This window comes from Pleurodeles waltl, chromosome 1_1, assembly GCF_031143425.1.
Source record: "Pleurodeles waltl isolate 20211129_DDA chromosome 1_1, aPleWal1.hap1.20221129, whole genome shotgun sequence".
Lineage (NCBI taxonomy): Eukaryota > Metazoa > Chordata > Amphibia > Caudata > Salamandridae > Pleurodeles > Pleurodeles waltl.
This window is the reverse complement of record NC_090436.1, coordinates 128,650,811-128,669,066: the sequence shown is the minus strand read 5'-3', so window position 1 is coordinate 128,669,066 and position 18,256 is coordinate 128,650,811. Positions and strand designations below refer to the sequence as shown.

General features: G+C 43.4%; 1 protein-coding gene across 2 annotated transcripts in view; it reads left to right on the top strand.

Moving 5' to 3' along the window:
* The window catches only part of EPG5 (ectopic P-granules 5 autophagy tethering factor), a 568,130-nt gene that overhangs the window by 426,145 nt on the left and 123,729 nt on the right, over positions 1–18,256 (top strand). For both annotated transcript variants that reach the window (XM_069218853.1, XM_069218854.1), the window contains exons 35-36: positions 9,205–9,308; positions 11,863–12,038. In XM_069218853.1, the coding sequence (XP_069074954.1) occupies positions 9,205–9,308; positions 11,863–12,038 (280 nt within the window). The remainder of the gene's footprint in view (positions 1–9,204; positions 9,309–11,862; positions 12,039–18,256) is intronic.

The following is an 18,256-nucleotide window of genomic DNA, read 5'->3' as shown; positions in this document are numbered from 1 at the left end:
AAGGGTCGCTTCCCTGGCGGCAGATTAGGCCAATTTGTATTAGGCCAATCTGACCCCAAGGGGGCAGAAACCACTAGACACCAGGTATTTTTTTTATAAATATATATGAATAAGGGGAGCGGCCCCTTGGGCAAGGGTCACTCACTAAATGGGCAATTTTTCTAAGGCCTTTTCTGCCCCCTCTGGGGGCAGATTGGCCTACTGTAATTAGTCCGATCAGAAACTACTAGGCACCAGGGATGTTTTTTTTTTTTACAGATGGGGAGCGATCCCTTAGGCAAGGGTTGCTCCCGTGGGTGTGGGGGGGCGAGCAATTCGATCTTAGGCCAATTCTTCCCCCTTGGGGGCAGATCGGCCTATTTTTCTTAGGCCAATCTGCCCCCAAGGGGGAAGAAACCACTAGACACCAGGGATTTGTTTTGTCAATTTCACACAAGGGGAGCAACTCTTTAGGCAAGGGTCACTCACCTAGTGGGGGGCAAATTAGTTTTAGGCCATTTCTGCCCCCCTTGGGGGCAGATTGGCCTATTGTAATTAGGCCGATCTGCTCCCAGGGGGGAGAAACCTCTAGGCACCAGGGATCATTTTTTTTTTTTTTTTTTTTATATTTTCTTAGACGTGGGGAGCGACCCCTTAGGCAAGGGTTGCTCCCCTGGGGGAAATAATCTTTTTATGCCTATTTTTATTAGGCCAATCTGCCCCCAAGGGAGGCAGAAACCACTAGACACTAGGAATTTTTATTTTTTTTACGCCAATTTCACGCAAGGGGAGCAACCCCTTAGGCAAGGTTTTTTTTTTTAGGCCATTAGATCGGCCTATGTTTATTAGGCCAATCTGCCCCCAAGGGAGGCAGAAACCACTAGACACTAGGGATTTTTATTTTTTTACGTCAATTTCACGCAAGAGGAGCAACCCCTTAGGCAAGGGTTTTTTTTCGGCCATTGGATCGGCCTGTTTATTAGGCCAATCTGCCCCCAAGGGGGGCAGAAACCACTAGGCACTAGGGATATATTTTTGCACCAATTTCACACAGGGGGAGTGACCCCTTAGGCAAGGGTCGCTCCCCTGGTGGAGGCCGGAGGGGGATTTATTTTAGGCCATTTATGCCCCCCTTGGGGGCAGATCAGCCTATTTCTATTAGAAACCACTTAGGCACCAGAGAGTGGCGTGTGTGTTTTTTGTTTGGGTGGGGCAGCGCCTTGGGCAATGGTCGCTTCCCATGGGGGCACATTACTGTTGGCCATATCTGATTGGCCCATTTTTGGAATACCCATCTGCCCCCAACGGGGGCAGAAAGCCCACCAGAGACCAGGGAAGATCCTTTTTTCAGAAAAGAGGGTGGGGGTATGGCCACCCCAAATAAATGGAGCCAAAGTTGTTGTGCCCACTGGTGGGCAGATGGGGCAATTACCCCTGATTCACTTGGGGGGGGGGGCAGAAAACCTACTAGATGCGAGGAAATACAAAAAAATTGTGGCGTGGTGGCTACCAACCTGTATATTGGCCCCCACCCCAACTGAAGGGGCTAACAGTCTTTCAGCTCTCCCCCCACACACTAAAACATCTTATCCCACGGCAAGCAAGAGGACGTTTGATTATTTGGGGTTACAGTTTTACATTTGGGCCATGAGAGCTTGGCTAACTCTCAGAGTTGTCCCACTTGGAATGGTGAGGACTGCACTTTTTGGGCTTTGGGACGCTGCTATGTAGAAAAATCTACAAGACTAGACACATCTGAAAACTAAACATCTGGGTGAGCCCAGGGTGGTGTGTTTCACATGCACCCGCACCATTTTCTTACCCACAATACCCTGCAAACCTCCAACTTTGCTGGAAATCACACATCTTTCCCACATTTTTGTGATGGAACCTTCCGGAATCTGCAGGAATCCAGACAGTTCCTACCACCCAGCATTGTCGCATCTATACGATAAAAATTCTGCCCCACTTGTCAGCTTGAAAATGTTTTTTCTCAAACTGCCCTTTTGGACCCGCTTTGGGTCCCCCTCATTTTCGACATGTTTTTGTCTCTTCCCTGTCACATGCACTTGGCCCACCTACACAAGTGAGGTGTAATTTTTACCGGGAGACTGAGGGGGACAGTGGGTGGTAGGACATTTGCGCCGGTGCCGTGATCCCACACAGAAATGTGGGAATTTTTTTATTTTTTAGCTGAATTTGAGGTTTGCTGAGGATTCTGGGTAAGAAAACACTGGGGGATCCACGCAAATCACACCTCACTGGACTCCCTCGGGTGTCTGGTTTTCAGAAATGTTTGGGTTTGGCAGTTTTCCGTATATGGCTGCTAAACCCAGGACCAAAAATGCAGGTGCCCCCTCTTCCCAAAAACAGGTAGTTTTGTTTTTGATCATTTTGATGTGTCCAGATAGTGTTTTTGGGCATTTCCTTTTGCGGGAACTAGGCCTATCCACCCACGTGAGGTACCATTTTTATCGGGAAACTTGGGGGAACGCTGGGTGGAAGGAAATGTGTGGCTTCTCTCAGATTCCAGAACTTTCTATCATAGAAATGTATAAAAAGTGTTTTGGTTTTTTTGCCAAATTTTGAGGTTTGCAAAGGATTCTGGGTAACAGAACCTAGTGAGAACCCCACATGTCACCCCATCTTGGATTCCCCTAGGTGTATAGTTTTAAAAAATGCACAGGTTTGGTAGGTTTTCCTATGTGCCGGCTGAGCCAGAGGCCAAAATCCACAGCTTGGCACTTTGTAAAAAAAAAAAACAGCTCGTTTTTCTTTGGGAAAATGTGATGTGTCCACGTTGTGTTTTGGGGCATTTCTTGCAGTGGGCACTAGGCCAACCCACACAAGTGAGTTACCACTTTTATCGGGAGACTTGGGGGAACGCTGGATGGAAGTAAATTTGTAGCTCCTCTCAGATTCCAGAACTTTCTGTCATTAGAATTTGACGAAAAGGTGTTTTTGTGGCCAAATGTTGAGATTTGCAAAGGATTCCGGGTAACGGAACCTGGTGCGAGCCCCACAAGTAACCCCATCTTGGATTACCCTAGGTCTCTAGTTTTAAAAAATGCACAGGTTTGGTAGGTGCTGGCTGAGCTACAGATCAAAATCGACAGCTAGGCACTTTCCAAAAAACACATCAGTTTTCAGTGTAAACATGTTATGTGTCCATGTTGCGTTTCCTGTCATGGGGATTAGGCCTACCCATGCAAGTGAGGTACCATTTTTATCAGGAGACTTGGGGAGCACAGAAGAGCAGAACAAGTGTTATTGCCCCTTGTCTTTCTCTACATTTTTTTCCTTCCAAATGTTAGACTGTGTAAAAAAGATGTCTGTTTGAGAAATGCCCTGTAATTCACATGCTAGTATGGGCACCCCAAAATTCAGAGATGTGAAAATAACCACTGCTTCTCAACACCTTATCTTGTGCCCATTTTGGAAATACAAAGGTTTCCTTGATACCTATTTTTCACTCTTTATTTTTCACCAAATTAATTTGATGGAAACTCAATTGCAAGGTGCAGCTCCTTTATTGGCTCTGGGAAGCTAGGGTTCTTGAAGAACCTACAAGCGCTATATATCCCTGCAACCAGAGGAGTCCAGCAGATGTAACAGTATATTACTTCTGAAAATCTGACATTGCAGGAAAAAGTTACGGAGTAAAACGTGGAGAAAAAATTGCTTTTTTTCCACCTCAATTTCAATAAAAAAAAATTAGGCTGTTATTTTCTGTAGGAAAACCTTGTAGGATTTACACAAATGACCCCTTGTTGAATGTCGAATTTTGTCTACTTTTCAGAAATGTTTGGCTTTCTGGGATCCAGCATTGGTTTCACACCCATTTCTGTCGCTAATTGGAGGGAGGCTAAAAGCACAAAAAATAGTAAAAATGCAGCATGACGCAGTAAAATGCCAAAATTGTGTTGAAAAATGTATTTTTTGGATTCAAGTCTGCCTATTCCTGAAAGCTGAGAAGACGGTGATTTTAGCACCACAAACGCTTTGTTGATGCCATTTTCAGGGTAGAAAACCACAACCCTTCTTTTACAGTCCTTTTTTCCCATTTAAAAAAAAAAATGTTGTTGTATTTTGGCTAATTTCTTGGTCTCCTTCAGGGGAGCTCACAAAGTCTGGGTACCTTTAGAATCCCTAGGATATTGGAAAAAAAAGGACGCAAATTTGGCGTGGGTAGCTCATGTGGACAAAAAGTTATGAGGGCCTAAGCACGAACTGCCCCAAATAGCCAAAAAAGGACTGGCAACTGAGGGGGAAAAGGCCTGGCAGCGAAGGGGTTAAAGATGTATAAACTTTCATCAGGGGGACCCCCTTTCAGTGAGGAGCCGCTGACCCAAAGGATCTAGGGCTCTTGGGTAGCAAAAGTCCCAATTGTGGACAATTAACACTACACTACCCTAAATCCTGAGCCAGTAAACTCACTTTTAGATCCTTGGTACACTATCAGTTCTTTCCCATTCCTTTTGCTGTGTTCCATTTTTTTGTTCTTTTTTGTGAACACTAAAGCCCTGTAACTAATTAAAGTGACAAAACGTTTCCCAGATCCCCCATTTGTAATGTAATTATCACATTCATCTAGTAATCATAATCTTTTTTATTGTTCGCTAACATTGCTTAAGCTTACCACTGGTGTTGTACATGCAGTGTTGTATTGTGCTGACTTTTGCAGTCATTTAGCGACTGTAAAAAATATATAGTGTGCATAGTGGCAGGCCTGTTTTATCTACTATGTTGTGCTACATTAATTATTGGTGGTTTAATGTGGCTTATTGTGTAATAGGTTGTGTACTTCCATGTGTGTACCATTTATATATTTACTTGCTCTAGAATTTTATTATAGTGTGACTAGATTTGCCCTACACCATCTCCCTTGAGCTAGGCCTCGACTGCTTCCCACACCTACTTGTACAGTTCCTTGTGTCCTGGTTATTGGGAATCTCTAGCATTCTCATTTAAAAAAAAGACAATAGTTGTTTCATCCCCTAGACTTTTGCAAGTCTTAATTATTAATCTTGTTAAAGAGGAGTAAAAAGCAGTATTATTGTGCCTCTCTGTCCGTTGATGTAAGTTATCCTCTGCCTGATCCCGAAAGTGGGTCAGTGGCATTTAGCAAGCCTTTGACCACATGGGCCTCTGCTTGTGTTTTTTCTCAACATTATTCTCTTGAGGCTTTCCTGTGGTTGATGCTAAGTTTGGCTAAACGTGTTTGCACACCCCTGTGGTGTCTTTCTTTTACCTTTCTTGTTCTCTGTTGCTGTGGAATCTTCCCACAGGTTGAAAACTGGAAATGGCCAGAATGTATGCATGAGAAGTTACTCCTTATTATACATAGTCTGTTGTCCCTTTTCCATTATCAACACCCTCCTCCCATCCCATAGGCCATCACTATGAACCCCACCACAAGTTCCTTTTTTAAATGGATGGATATTGGGGATAGAAAGGGGCTGGGCGCATAAGACATATACCCAAATAGTGATACTGAAAAAGGGCTAAGAGCATTAGCTTCGCCAGTAAGCACATTTTCTAGAGTCAATACTCTTACCTCTTCTTTTTTAGAATATGCTTATAAATCTAAAGCTGTATTCCATTCTCATTCATATTTTTATTTTATTTTACCACATTTCATCTGTTACTTGTGAAGCATTCCATTTACCCTGTTTTTATGGCTCCATTATAGAAATGCCAGGGGTGATTTACAGCTTGGTGGAGAGGAAAGTCTACCATAAAATGTAATTTTCTTTATGAAAGCATTTCCTCCTCATAGGAGTGCAGATACATAATTCCAATTTCTCTGGCTCAGGCTCCTATCCCACCTTTGAAAGTCTGAGAGCTGTTAGAACTGATGGATTCATGTGTCCTGTTAGTGCTGCACGCCAAATGGTGAATGACAGCCCATCAATGGTGCCTAATTAAGCAATGGCTCAACCATTACAGGTGCCCCTCAGCTTGCAAGTAGATTTTCAACTATGCCTTCCTGGACCTGCAGTGGTGAATACGCCCCTCCATTCTTTAAGTGGGGCATCCCTTCAGTCCGCTGTAGTTAGAGCCTGCCATAGTTACTGACACCTTGTCTCTGGTGTGGGGCACTCATAGACTATATAGGTACTCATAGACTACATAGACTTAGTGCTGAGCTTTGGGTCCTCATCAGAGCAGCACAGACACATAAATGTGTTTGAGTTGTGGACAGTCTGTTTTGCCACGAATGGCCATTCAAGTTCTCTTGGACATAACACCACCAGCTATTACATTAACATTCAGGGAGGTGTGTGATGTGGGGTCTTGAACCTTGTACTGAGAGACTGTTCACCTCTAGTGGTGAGCCTAGCAACAGGCAGTGGCACACCTTGCAGAGTAGGATGTCCACAAGTGAACCTTTTTGCCACGCTGAAAACAGGAATGTTCCTCAGTTTTGTACCATACACTACCCTCTCACTAGTCCCTCGTGGATGCCTTCAGCTTCAACTTGTCTTTGGACCTAGGTTATGCATTTCCATGGATTCTACTTCTGTCAAGAGTCCTGCAGAAGGATCAGGAGGATCCAGCAAAGCTAATCTTGATCACCTTGGACTTGGCAAGGAAGATTTGGGCCCTCATTCTGACTTTGGCGGGCGGCAGTCGCCGCCCGCCAAAATCAGGCCGCCGAAAGACCGCGGCGGCCATTCTGGCTTTCCCGCTGGGCCGGTGGGAGCCCGCCAAAGGAGCACCCGCCGGCCCAGCGGGAAAGGCCCTGCAACAATGAAGCCGCTCCAAATGGAGCCGGCGGAGTTGCAGGGGTGCGACGGGTGCAGTTGCACCCGTCGCGATTTTCACTGTCTGCAATGCAGACAGTGAAAATCTTTATGGGGCCCTGTTAGGGGGCCCCTGCACTGCCCATGCCAGTGGCATGGGCAGTGCAGGGGCCCCCAGGGGCCCCACGACACCCGTTCCCGCCATCCTGTTCCTGGCGGTAAAAACCGCCAGAAACAGGGTGGCGGGAAGGGGGTCGGAATCTCCAAGCAGCGCCGCCATGGAGATTCAGCCCATGCAGGGGAAATCCAGCGGGAAACCGATGGATTCCCTTTTCTGACCGCAGCTTTACCGCTGCGGTCAGAATGGGCTGGGAAGCACTGCCAGCCTGTTGGCCGTGCTTCCGTGGTCCCCGGCCCTGGCGGTCTTGGACCGACAGGGTCGGAATGACCCCCTTGGTATGCTAATTCGTTGGAATTCAGAGCTCAGCCCCCACTTCCTCTCTCGCATTTGGGGACTGGCTCTCGAAGCAGGATGAACAGTCTATACCAGTTCTCCAAAGCTGTCCCCTAGTCATCCAATCCAATTCAAAGTTAATTTATAACAAACATTTCTGTTGGCTTCTATGTTGTAACACAGTGTCTAAGGGTATAACGTGAATGTAGGCATAGATTGGAAGAGCAGCCACTAAGTGGGTGCAAAATTAGAATGGGTATGAATGAAGTAAAATTAGAGTTAGTCATTTTAAAATTGTAAGGACTCATAAGGTTTGCCCAGCCATCTCTTGATAATCCAGTGGAACAACTCCAAATGGGAAATTGCAGTGTGACACACGTGCCCATGGATCGTGCCTGGGTGTTCCATATTATAGACCATACGTCTGGATCTGTTGGCAAACTGCCCAACCATCATTAACCAGATCAGAAAAATACTTTGTCATCTGGTTAGCTAAACTGATAAACATTTATGTTTACCAGCACCTGCAGGACACTGACATAGCTGCACCAAAAATATGTGTAATTCTCAGTATGAAGAGAAAGTGTTTCGGAAGCAAATTTGTTTGCTCAGCAGCCTCTAGTCTTTTATACTTTTGATCTAGAAAGTCTGTAGGAAAAGTAGTTTTGTTCCAATTCGCAGAGGAAGGTTGGAATACTAGCTCCTCCTGAGAGTGATGTGACAATAGGAATTTCTGGATCACATTATGCTTGCCTGCGTTGCCTAGCAATTTAACTGTGGATTCCTAGTCCTTCAGATGGACTTCTCCATTACAGCAAGTACTTGTACTGGTAACACCTTGTTGAAGGCTTGCAGAGGCTCTGAGATTAGGGAGGAAGGTGGTAAGAGTTCTGTCAAAATGTTGGAGTCTTGTTTGAGAAAACAAGACTACCTACCTCCAATTCATATCCTCTGTACGGCCATAATTTGTATCCGCCGTGACTAGAACATTGGAGTCAGACTTGAAGAATTAGTTCACATGGGCACATTTCTGGGCCCTAGTGAGATGTTGTTCCAAAGATTCATCATCAAACTAGATTGGAACGTTTTCCTTTCACCTTGGATATTGTCTAACCAGTTCAAGACTTTTGTAGGTGGTACTGAAATCAGCACTAAGGGCACTGCTGGTGTTGGCATCATAGCGAGCTCTGGATACAAGTTTGCATCTGAGAAGGCATCAGCTTCATTGGAACAAATTCAGAATGTAATTTCTCCTTCCCTGGAGCATCTCCTGTTTTGGTGGGAAAGGTACTTACCGGAAGTGGAACACTTTTGCACATCCCTGCACACCTTGGCTAGCTTTAGCTTGGACTCTTGCTCCCTGGTGGATTTTGGGTGCTCCCTAATGGTCTTTGGGTGCTCTCTAATGGTCTTTGGGTGCCCCACTCAACAGGTGGCACTGACCAAAGAGTCACGTTTCGAGCCTGTCTGCCATAAGCAGATAATATGAGTCCGACAAGGGCATCTTCTTGCAGCATCTACAGCAAGAATTGAACACTTCAACTTTTGCCTTTGGAGGAGACATTTCACCTCTGTTGAAAGCTGGGGAAGTTCTCTGGTTAAACTCTGGTAAGAGACCCAGACCTCTGTTGATGATGTGCAGAAAACCAGGAACTGACTACAGAGCAACGGTAGGTGTCATACGTACTCAGATGGTGTCACATCCAGGGTGGGAGGAGTCACAAATGAGGTTGCATAGCTCCACCTGCCAGCCCTAGACAGCTGTTTGTTGGGTGGGTAGTGGGTGGAATTTCTGAAACCAATCTGGTGCCTGGATGATACTGATGAAGCTAATAAGGAAGATGGAGTATCCAACAGAAGTGTTGTTACCGCAGGCAAGTACCTTTTTCTTCAAACCTATATCTGATTCTCCCGCTTTGTGATAGATTTCATTGCTGCTCACAGAAATTATTTTGTGCTACATTGCTGTACATACATTGAAAAAATAAGTACATGCATTAATTATTGACATCTCATTTTTTTTAGCAACCAACGCTGCTACCCTTGGTTGGAGAGTGACAGTTCAACCGCTGTTGTGATGGTTCAGTTATTTTCTGAGTGTCTTCACTTATTACATGAACAATTTAAAGGTATGATATAGGCCATTATAATTATATATTAATGTTAGGCTAGTTACCTTAAAGGAGTTTGTTATGTAGGCATATTGAAGGTACCTTATCATAAATATATAAGTATCTTTTATGTATGTGTTTGACTTCCATTCATACTGGGACCTCCAAAATTGCATCAATTTATGTGCCTGCTGGCCCCACCCTTATCTTCCTAGCCTAATCCATTGTATTAATTCCTGCAAAGATCGGCTTTGCTCACCAGCTAATTAAGAGTTTCTGCTGACAGTGATATGCATCCTTTTCTTTCAGTCAGCTATGTCAGTCACAACATTTACTATCCTGATACCCCTCTTTACTTGGTTAATTACCATACTATCTGCACATGCAACGCCAGAGAAAGAAAGCGTTTGCATACAGAAGATCATAACAAATCAAGCCTGGTGTCCTTCTCTGCATCCAATCCTAACACTATAGTCAACGCACATGACTCACATTTTAAAATACAACTAAATGTATTCAATAATGTGGCCACATAGACCTGACAATGTGTTTTCAATAGAAAGTCTTTTGCAAAATATGGAACTTGTTTTCTCAGCTACAGTTCGAATGACCTCCTTTTGTAGAAACACAATATGTAATTACAGAATGGCTTTCATCGTCCACCTGGAGAATTGCCTGCCAATAACAGAATCTTGATTAGCTCATAGATTAAATAATTTCCAGTGCATACAAAATATCTCTGGGCCTTATTTAGAGCGTGGCGGGTGGGATCCTCCAACACAAAAGTAACAGATGCCCTGGCCACCATATTACGGGTGCATTATAGCCTATTCCAGTGGTAATACAGCGGATGGAATATCCACCAATATTTGCCAGAGTATTCCACCCACCAAACTCTACATAGGCCATCTGTTTTCCACAAATAATTGTTTACCTGAAATATAGGTTCATTCCTAGTTCACAGTCTTTAATGTAGCAGCACTCTCACGACTTTCAAACATTTTAACCTGATCCACGTGTACTATTATGAAGTTCACTAATGAATACCCAGCATGCTTACGCTGTAAAGTGATATAATACAAATTAGTCAAGGTAGTCTAATAGTTAAATTGTTCTGTTGGGGAAAGGTTGTAAGTTCTCAAAAACCTGAGAAACATTCGACCCTCACTCTTTTCAGTGGCTTTATTTACAATCTTTAGTCAATCAAACAACGGTGCCATCCAGAATGCTATAAATGTTTTCACTATGATATCATCCCCCTTCTATGTGCTGTAATCATCCAAAATGCTATAAATAGTTTCACTATTGTATATTTGTTGTTTGTTGTAGTTTCTAAATGCCCTTGGTTCACCAGAGGACTGCTCAGTGGGTGCATGCCTAGATATTTTGGAATTGTGTTACATGCCTCTTCCACACTGTCCGCCGCATAAAATGATCTTCAAAGTGCAAAAAAAAAGAGAAAGTTGAATTCTGTGTCCTTAGTACTAACCTAATGAATTCTCTGAAATGCAGGCAATTCACTGGACTATTATGAGAGAAGGAAATTATGCTTGTATGTGCATGATTTGCGTATTTTTTGTGTGCATACTGCTTGGTTTCTGTTACTCTGTGAAATGTTGTAAATCAACCCAACTTGTAGCTTACAGTTTTCACTTTAATTAAAATAAATACAATTTAATTTATGTAACCCAAATTTGTGAAAAAAAGATAGTACAGAACACAGTCATAAACTATTCTGAGTTTTAGGGGGGTAACGATGTCCTGGGAGTTTCACTCGAAAAATATTTACACTCAACAGTGTGTTGTACATTACAAGAAGTGTCCTCTAAATAGGTCCCTAAATCTATTTCAGTTTATTCAAGCCATTATAGGTTAATTCTAGGGTTCCTATTATTCCCTGGTGTATGTTTCCAATGACCAAGAAATCATCAATCAAACAGTACCAACGTTTATAGATTTTCTTCACCACCATAAAAACAGTTTGCATTAGAGGAAGCAAACAATGTTCACTTGGCCATGACAAATGTTTGCAGTGAATACACAAACTTAAAGCAATTTGCTCAATGGAGGGTACAAACTGTATGTATCCATCACAAAAATCTGAATGTGTGATTGATGACTAGTTCAGTGTCTTTAACTGTCCATATCTCTAACACACTGTAGCAGAATCCACTGCTCCACATTTTAAGTAATGCTCAGTTATGCATATTCATAATCTCCGACTCATCCATGTAAAAGTATGAATGTAACTAGTAACATTTTGTAAAGTGTTGTGTGTTATTATTAATTATCGAAAGTGACCATTAAAATTAGTCACATCTTGAAGTTATTTGCAATAATGCATTTGAGCTAGGAAACCTAAAGGTTTGATGAATGTTCTAAGCATCAAAAAGCATAAAACCTTTATGACCTACAAAGAAGCATGTTCACTGAATATAAAGACTTGCTAGTGTGTGTTTAAATTAACATTTCTGTACGGCAATTTGCTGTGGAGATACCTATGGAAGGGTTTCTGTTACTGATCCTCATTGTGGATTATATTACTTTAAAGGTAATCTTTTTCTTTACGCAGATAAGCTTCTGCCTGGCCAACGAGGCATTCTTTGGTTGCATTTAATGCATTATTGTGAAACCTGTGCTGTTCCCAATATGCCAGAGTTCATTCTCTACATCTACCATCGGGAGTACAGTAAGCTTTCCTGGAAGGACATACACCCAGACCAAGCACTGATGGAAGAGTTCTTTAAAGTAAGCACATGTCTGATATTGATTATAACTATCAGTCAGAAAATCACCCTCCCTTCAGTGTACATAATGTAATTGTGAATGTGTATTCTGTTACAATATTCCTGACCTTTCATAAACATTAACTGTTGTACAAAATGCCTACATAAACATCCCTTATCTCAGCATTTCTTGACAAATTGTGCATTAAGTTTCTATTATTTTCTTTTAATTGGATTCTGTTTTCTGGGTAGACATTTGCTATACCATGGGCCTAGGTCGAATGAGTAGTGGAGCATTTTAAAGAAAATATTTTTAGATTACAAGGAATATCGTGAGCATGAGGTGCTCTGTGTATTGCATTTAGAGCAGTGCTGTGGGTACAGTCAGTTTAAGGCCATATTACCAAAACGAAGATGCGTTGAAGATGTGGAGTAGAAGTATATAGTTAGAATAGTACGTTGCACATTATGCATATCACACATATTTGAATTTCACAAACTTTCAGTTTCAGGCACATTGAGATGAAACAAAGTCATAGAATTGTACACTTATTCTTGCCGTAGCTAGGATACAACCTATCCTGACTACAGCTGTGTGTGTTGCAAGCTCAACAACTATGCCAACAAACAACATGCCCACTCCTGCATATCTTCTTAAATTGCCTAAAGTTACTGTAGCAATATGGCAACACCCCAATCACATTTGGAATAAATTTAAAACCTTGGCAGAACTGGCAAAAACATACCCAATAAATACTGGCGCTCGTCCTCACCTCACTGTCATGCAGGGTATGCAAAAATAAAAGTATATCACAACTGCGGAAAGGTATTACCTCAACACTAACAAATGTCCACTTTGGACTGTTACACTTCAAACCTGACGGTTCTAAACATCAGAATTTGAAAAGTATATTACTTTGTTCAAGTAAACTTTGAAAATGCAATAAACAACAGAAACAAATAATGGTATCAAGAAGGACCACTCTGTAGCTTGGGAGAGACAGCATAACAATAGGAAAATGAAGGTGGAGAAACAAAAAGAATAGGGTTACAGGGTTATCCTCCCTAGCCCCATAAGGAAAAACAAGATAAAATAAACAAAACAAAGGGGGGAACTTACCAAAAACACAAATAAGAAACATTATTTCAGTTACAAATAAAAACTGTGGCAGGGAAACAAAAAAATATAAAAAAAGAATATGGAATGAGACGCTAGTAATAGGCTAAAAGTAATATAAATGTTGTAAAGAGGAAAATTAAGGTATAGCTAAGTTATTATTAAATAGCAGTACAATTGTGAAATTAAGATATTAATATTCAGTATAATTCAATATATTAAATTGCAACTACAGTAATTTGCAATACAATATAGGTGTCTCACATTTCTTAGAGTTAGGGCTATTGACATTGTAAATGACAATATCTTTTAACTATATGTTTTGAGTGTAGTGGATGTATGTTGGGTGCCACAGCAACCCTCCAAGGCCTGTCGCTGCAGGAGAGAGGACACAACAATGCCGCCATCTTGGGAGTGTTTTAGCCTCATTCGTACAGACTGGCTGTGATACCCTAGAGATATGCAACCCTTTCTAGTGTGTTTACCTAAAACTTTCATAGCACCAAACAAGCCATAAAAAGGCACCTTTGTGGCATTTAACCCAGAGAATGAGGGGGGTCACAAGATTTAGAAGAAAGGAAAAAGGGGCAGCCATATATGTCTGTGTGTTAAACTTTTAAAATAATTATTCTTCTACATTGGCAATACCAGCCTAACGTTTAAAAACATTGACTGTGTACAAAGAGAATAACAGAAGAGGCAGCCTAACTGAACAGGAGGCTTCAAATGTGTGCAGATTGGTGAAACAGAGCTTCAGTGGTAGATGGGCCGACAGGATAGGTTCCAGAGGGGCGACATCTGTGACCTTGGGTCAGTGTTTTAAATGGAAATACAGAAGGGCTGGTAGTCTGTTTTCATTTAAAGCACTGCCTTGGGTTAATAGTCTTATGACAGCCCTCGGCTAAGGACTGGACTCTGTAGAACAGCGACGTGTACCTGACTCGCCTTGATGGTGCCTTTTCGATGCTTACATTTGTGCACTGGCTGATTTTTTTGAAGTGAGAATTACCTCTGTTGGGGTGGCTATTCAAAATTTGAAGTCTTGGCGTTGCCATCTGGAACACTCAGAGTAGAGGGGGAGCCTGGGCTTGGACGATACAGTGTTTTTTCGCCTAGACCAGTGGTGCCCAGTGAGGCTCCTACAGGGCTGGTTCATTGGCATTTTTTCAGACTAAGAAAAGCATTCAAATATATGTTTTTTTAGGGAATCCAAGGTAGGTCCAAATCTATGTCAGAGTTTCTTGATACCCACAATAAGATAAATTACCTGCATATAATTTATATGGAACTCCTTTACACAGTGGTTATCCTGCAAGCCTGGCATAGATCCTGCTTGTTTGTTGACTTATACTAAAAATACTTCAGTCACAACAACACTGGGTTACATAAGTACAAGCAGTGACTGGGCCTGGTGGCCACAGTTTGTGAAACAACAGTTCTCCTGTTTAAAACATCTCCTGCTCATGGAGCCTTCACTGTTACTGTCCAGGATTGACTTTGAGATGTAGTTTTAGGTGTTTGTACACATGTGAACTAACACACATATATAACCATAGACATGGGGAGGTGTGGTGAAGCACTGGGAGGAACACCAGTATAAGCAGGAGTGAGAAAAGGGCCACTTGATAAGGTCAGAAAGACATTTTCTTGACATTGATTTTCCATGTACTTGGTAACCACTGCAATCAGAAATAATGCATAGAGTTTACATCAAATGGTGCATGGGAACTTAGTGGATTGGTTACATGAAGCCTGGGGTAGGAAGAGAGGCGAGCAGGTTGAACATTACCGGACTGTGACAGACAATGCATGGATCATTATACACAGGAGTGCAGAGGGTGATAGGCAAGTGCTCTGCGCCTTTGACAGCGACTGTGGGGGTATTTGAGGTTGGGCTTCTTCAAACAGGAAGCAGTGCCATTCAAGAGCTGTTTTAGACAGCACTTCCAGAAGTGGCATCTGCAAGGTCGTGGTACCTGTGAGGGGACTGTGATCAAAACCATGACACCAGTGAATTCTGAGAGAAGGAAGTGATGGAGTTTGCTCCACTTTTGGGCCCAATGTTATGGTGTTCCTCTCACTTTGGCACCCTTGTGTTAGCTTCTTTGCGCTGCAGGGTTAGGAAAATGGCTGCCTCTATAATCTGAACTCTATTTAAAGAGGCCCAGTTTACATCTAAATGCTATTTTATTTTGCCCTCAGTTGGTTAGTGCACCCACTGCAGAGGTCTTGACAGAACGAGAATGTCACAGATTACAATCCTGACATAGCTTTTTCACCTCTTCATCTCTGTAAGGTCGATGCAAATGAATTATAGCATTTTTGTTAAGAATGGCACTTGCTTGGCATCGCTATGAAATGGCAGAACGTGTATTACCAAGTGCTGTATTAAAAAAAAAATAGTTAATCCCAGACAGCCCCAACCCACACCAGACAAAGTACCCTGGGGGAGAGGATGTGGCGCAAGGATGAGAGCTGCCGACTTTGGAGCTGGGGAACACAGTTCAAGTCTCGTCGCCGGCTCAATATACTGTGATTCTGGGCAAGTCACTTAATCTCCCCTTGCTACCAAAAAAGAGTGTGTTCTTGTGTAATGTAACTCGTGCTCATGTAAAGCACTGTAATACCTTTGTATCGAGTTCCAGCTATATAAAACTTCAACAAAAAAAAGCCCCCCACAGACATCACAAAGAAACAGCAAGATGCCCGAAACCAAGGAAGACAATGAAAGAACATAGCGCCATGAGCGAAGCGGCGAGACAAAAGAAAAAATAGTGCGCCGACAAGAAGCTATCTGGCCGATCGTGCAATAATCTGTGTAACAGGGTCAGTCTCTAAGGCAGTAACAAAACAGCCTCAAGGGGGGACAAACATAAAGCATTTACCAACGACATCAAGGGGTATTTGAAAGGTAGGCCCAGGAACAAATTAAAGTGATGGGCATGAGATGAGCGTGGTTAAAGCACTCGGAATAGATTACAACATGTCAAGAAGAGCATTGTTTGCAAGCTTCTATGCTCGATGTAAAAAAAAAAAACGGAGTCATTCCCAGACTGCCCCAACTAGCACTGGACAAAGAACTCTAAGGGAGAGGATGTGGCTTAAGGAACAGCAAGATGCCCGAAAACAAGGAAGATTAAGAAACATACCATGTGAGCGCGAAACTGCAAAGCATAAGAAAACAAGGTGGTACGGGGCAAGCGGCCACAGTGGCACAAGAGTTAACAATGGGGGATTGTGAATTAAACTCTACGGGCAAAGCAGTAGGGTGTGTGTACAGTGCCCCTGAGCTCAGCATTGTAAACACATTGACTCACAGGTGCAGGAAACCAAGAAAAAAGACCCCCAAAGAACAGATAAACACTGTAGGAAGCTGGCTCTGTATATACTATACCAAATTAAGGTATAGTGTGCACAGAGTCCAGTGGATCCCAAGACGCTTAACATAGCCTAAAGATGATGATACTGTTGCTCTCTTTTGTGGTAGTGTGGTTGAGAAGTTAGGCTTATCAGAGAGTAGTGCTAAGCATCTGTTATACATACACAGTCAAGAAAAGAGGCACATAGTCAATGAATAACTCCTGTCCAATGATTATGTATAAAAAATATACTTCTGATGGATACAACTACCTGTGGATTCCTCGCCTTATGAATTCTCCCTATGCGCCAGCTTTTAACAGAAAGTTTCTTCCTAGCTCCCACGTCGACGAGCACGTCACAAGTGCACAGCTCCGCACACAACTCCGTCTGACGTCTTTGTGGCAATAAGAAGTCCTTGCTGGTGTGCTGACGTCAGTTCCCTTTTTTACGCGAATTCGGCGCTAGCGGTTTTTCCTACCTCTTGAACAGTTACTGTCTCAAGGATGTGTTGTTGTTACAATGTCACCACCGAAAAAAATCGGGCTTTAAGCCTTGTCATGAGTGTGGGGTCGCATGTCGGTTACAGATCCTCATGAGAACTGCTTGTGGTGCCTGAGCTCGGACCATGACGTGGAGGGGTGTGTGTCCTTCCAGCGGATCAACCCCAATGCCTTGAAGGAGAGAAAGGCTAAGCTCTTCTTGGCAAAACCTAAGAAGGACCATAAGGGTCATTGAAGATCTAAGGTGAGGGATTAATCTTCGCATAAGTCCTCGAGGTCGCATAAGAAGCAGCGCTGGCACAATTCTCGAAGCCGTTATTCCAGGGATCGGTCTCTGAAGCGGCACCGTACTGCATGGGAGGTCAGTCCAATGGTGACTCCTCAGCCTCATAGTCCACAGGCTTCTCCAGCGCCAATGTTGATAGAGATCTTCGGGTCCCCGGCGAGCCCTCCGGCTCACTTTTCTCCTGTGTCCACCCATGGTCAGGAGTCGGGTGTGCAGGCTTCGGATTCGGTTCAAGCGCAGATCCATCAGCATTCCTCAATGTTATGTTTAGCATTTTCAACAGAGCTATGGCCCCTGCTGGTGTACCGGCTGGTCCCACGGGTCCATTAGCTTTCACCCTTGGTTCGGCGGCGCCGTACAAACAGGCCCCGTTTGTACCCTTCTGTCCAGGTGAAGGTGCTGTTTCGGCGCTGACGACGTCATCACCCAGGATGATGTTGCCGGCGGCACCAATGGAGTCGATGCCGGATGGATCCTGATCAGGCCACAGTGTCTCCCCGCCGGAGAGGCCATCTGCTTTGAAGTCGGCGTCGGCTAATTCCCTGGCGATGACGCATTTAGAGGCCAGACTGAGGTCGAGAAGGAGGGCCTTGAGGGTCTTGGAGGAGCAGGAGTATCGGCACACAGCAGTTGGAGGAGGAGGAGATTCCTGAGCCTATGGGTGAATTTCAGGGCCTGAACTCTGCAAGTGACATGGATACATCCCCTGAGTGGGATTTTTCATCCCCTGGTGAGCTCCCAGCGGAGGCAGCATCTTACCACAGCGTGATAAGAAAGTCTGCTGAGTTTTTGGACCTTCCTTTACCAGCATCGGAGGCGAAGACGAACATTCTGACTGAGGTGTTACATCCTTCCGCTACGTCTTCTGAGCCCCTCCTCCTTTTTAATGATGCCCTTACTGAGCCCATTCTAGACATTTGGAGGAAGCCTATCATGACTCCAGCAGTTTCCAAGACTATGGCTAGGAGGTACAGAGT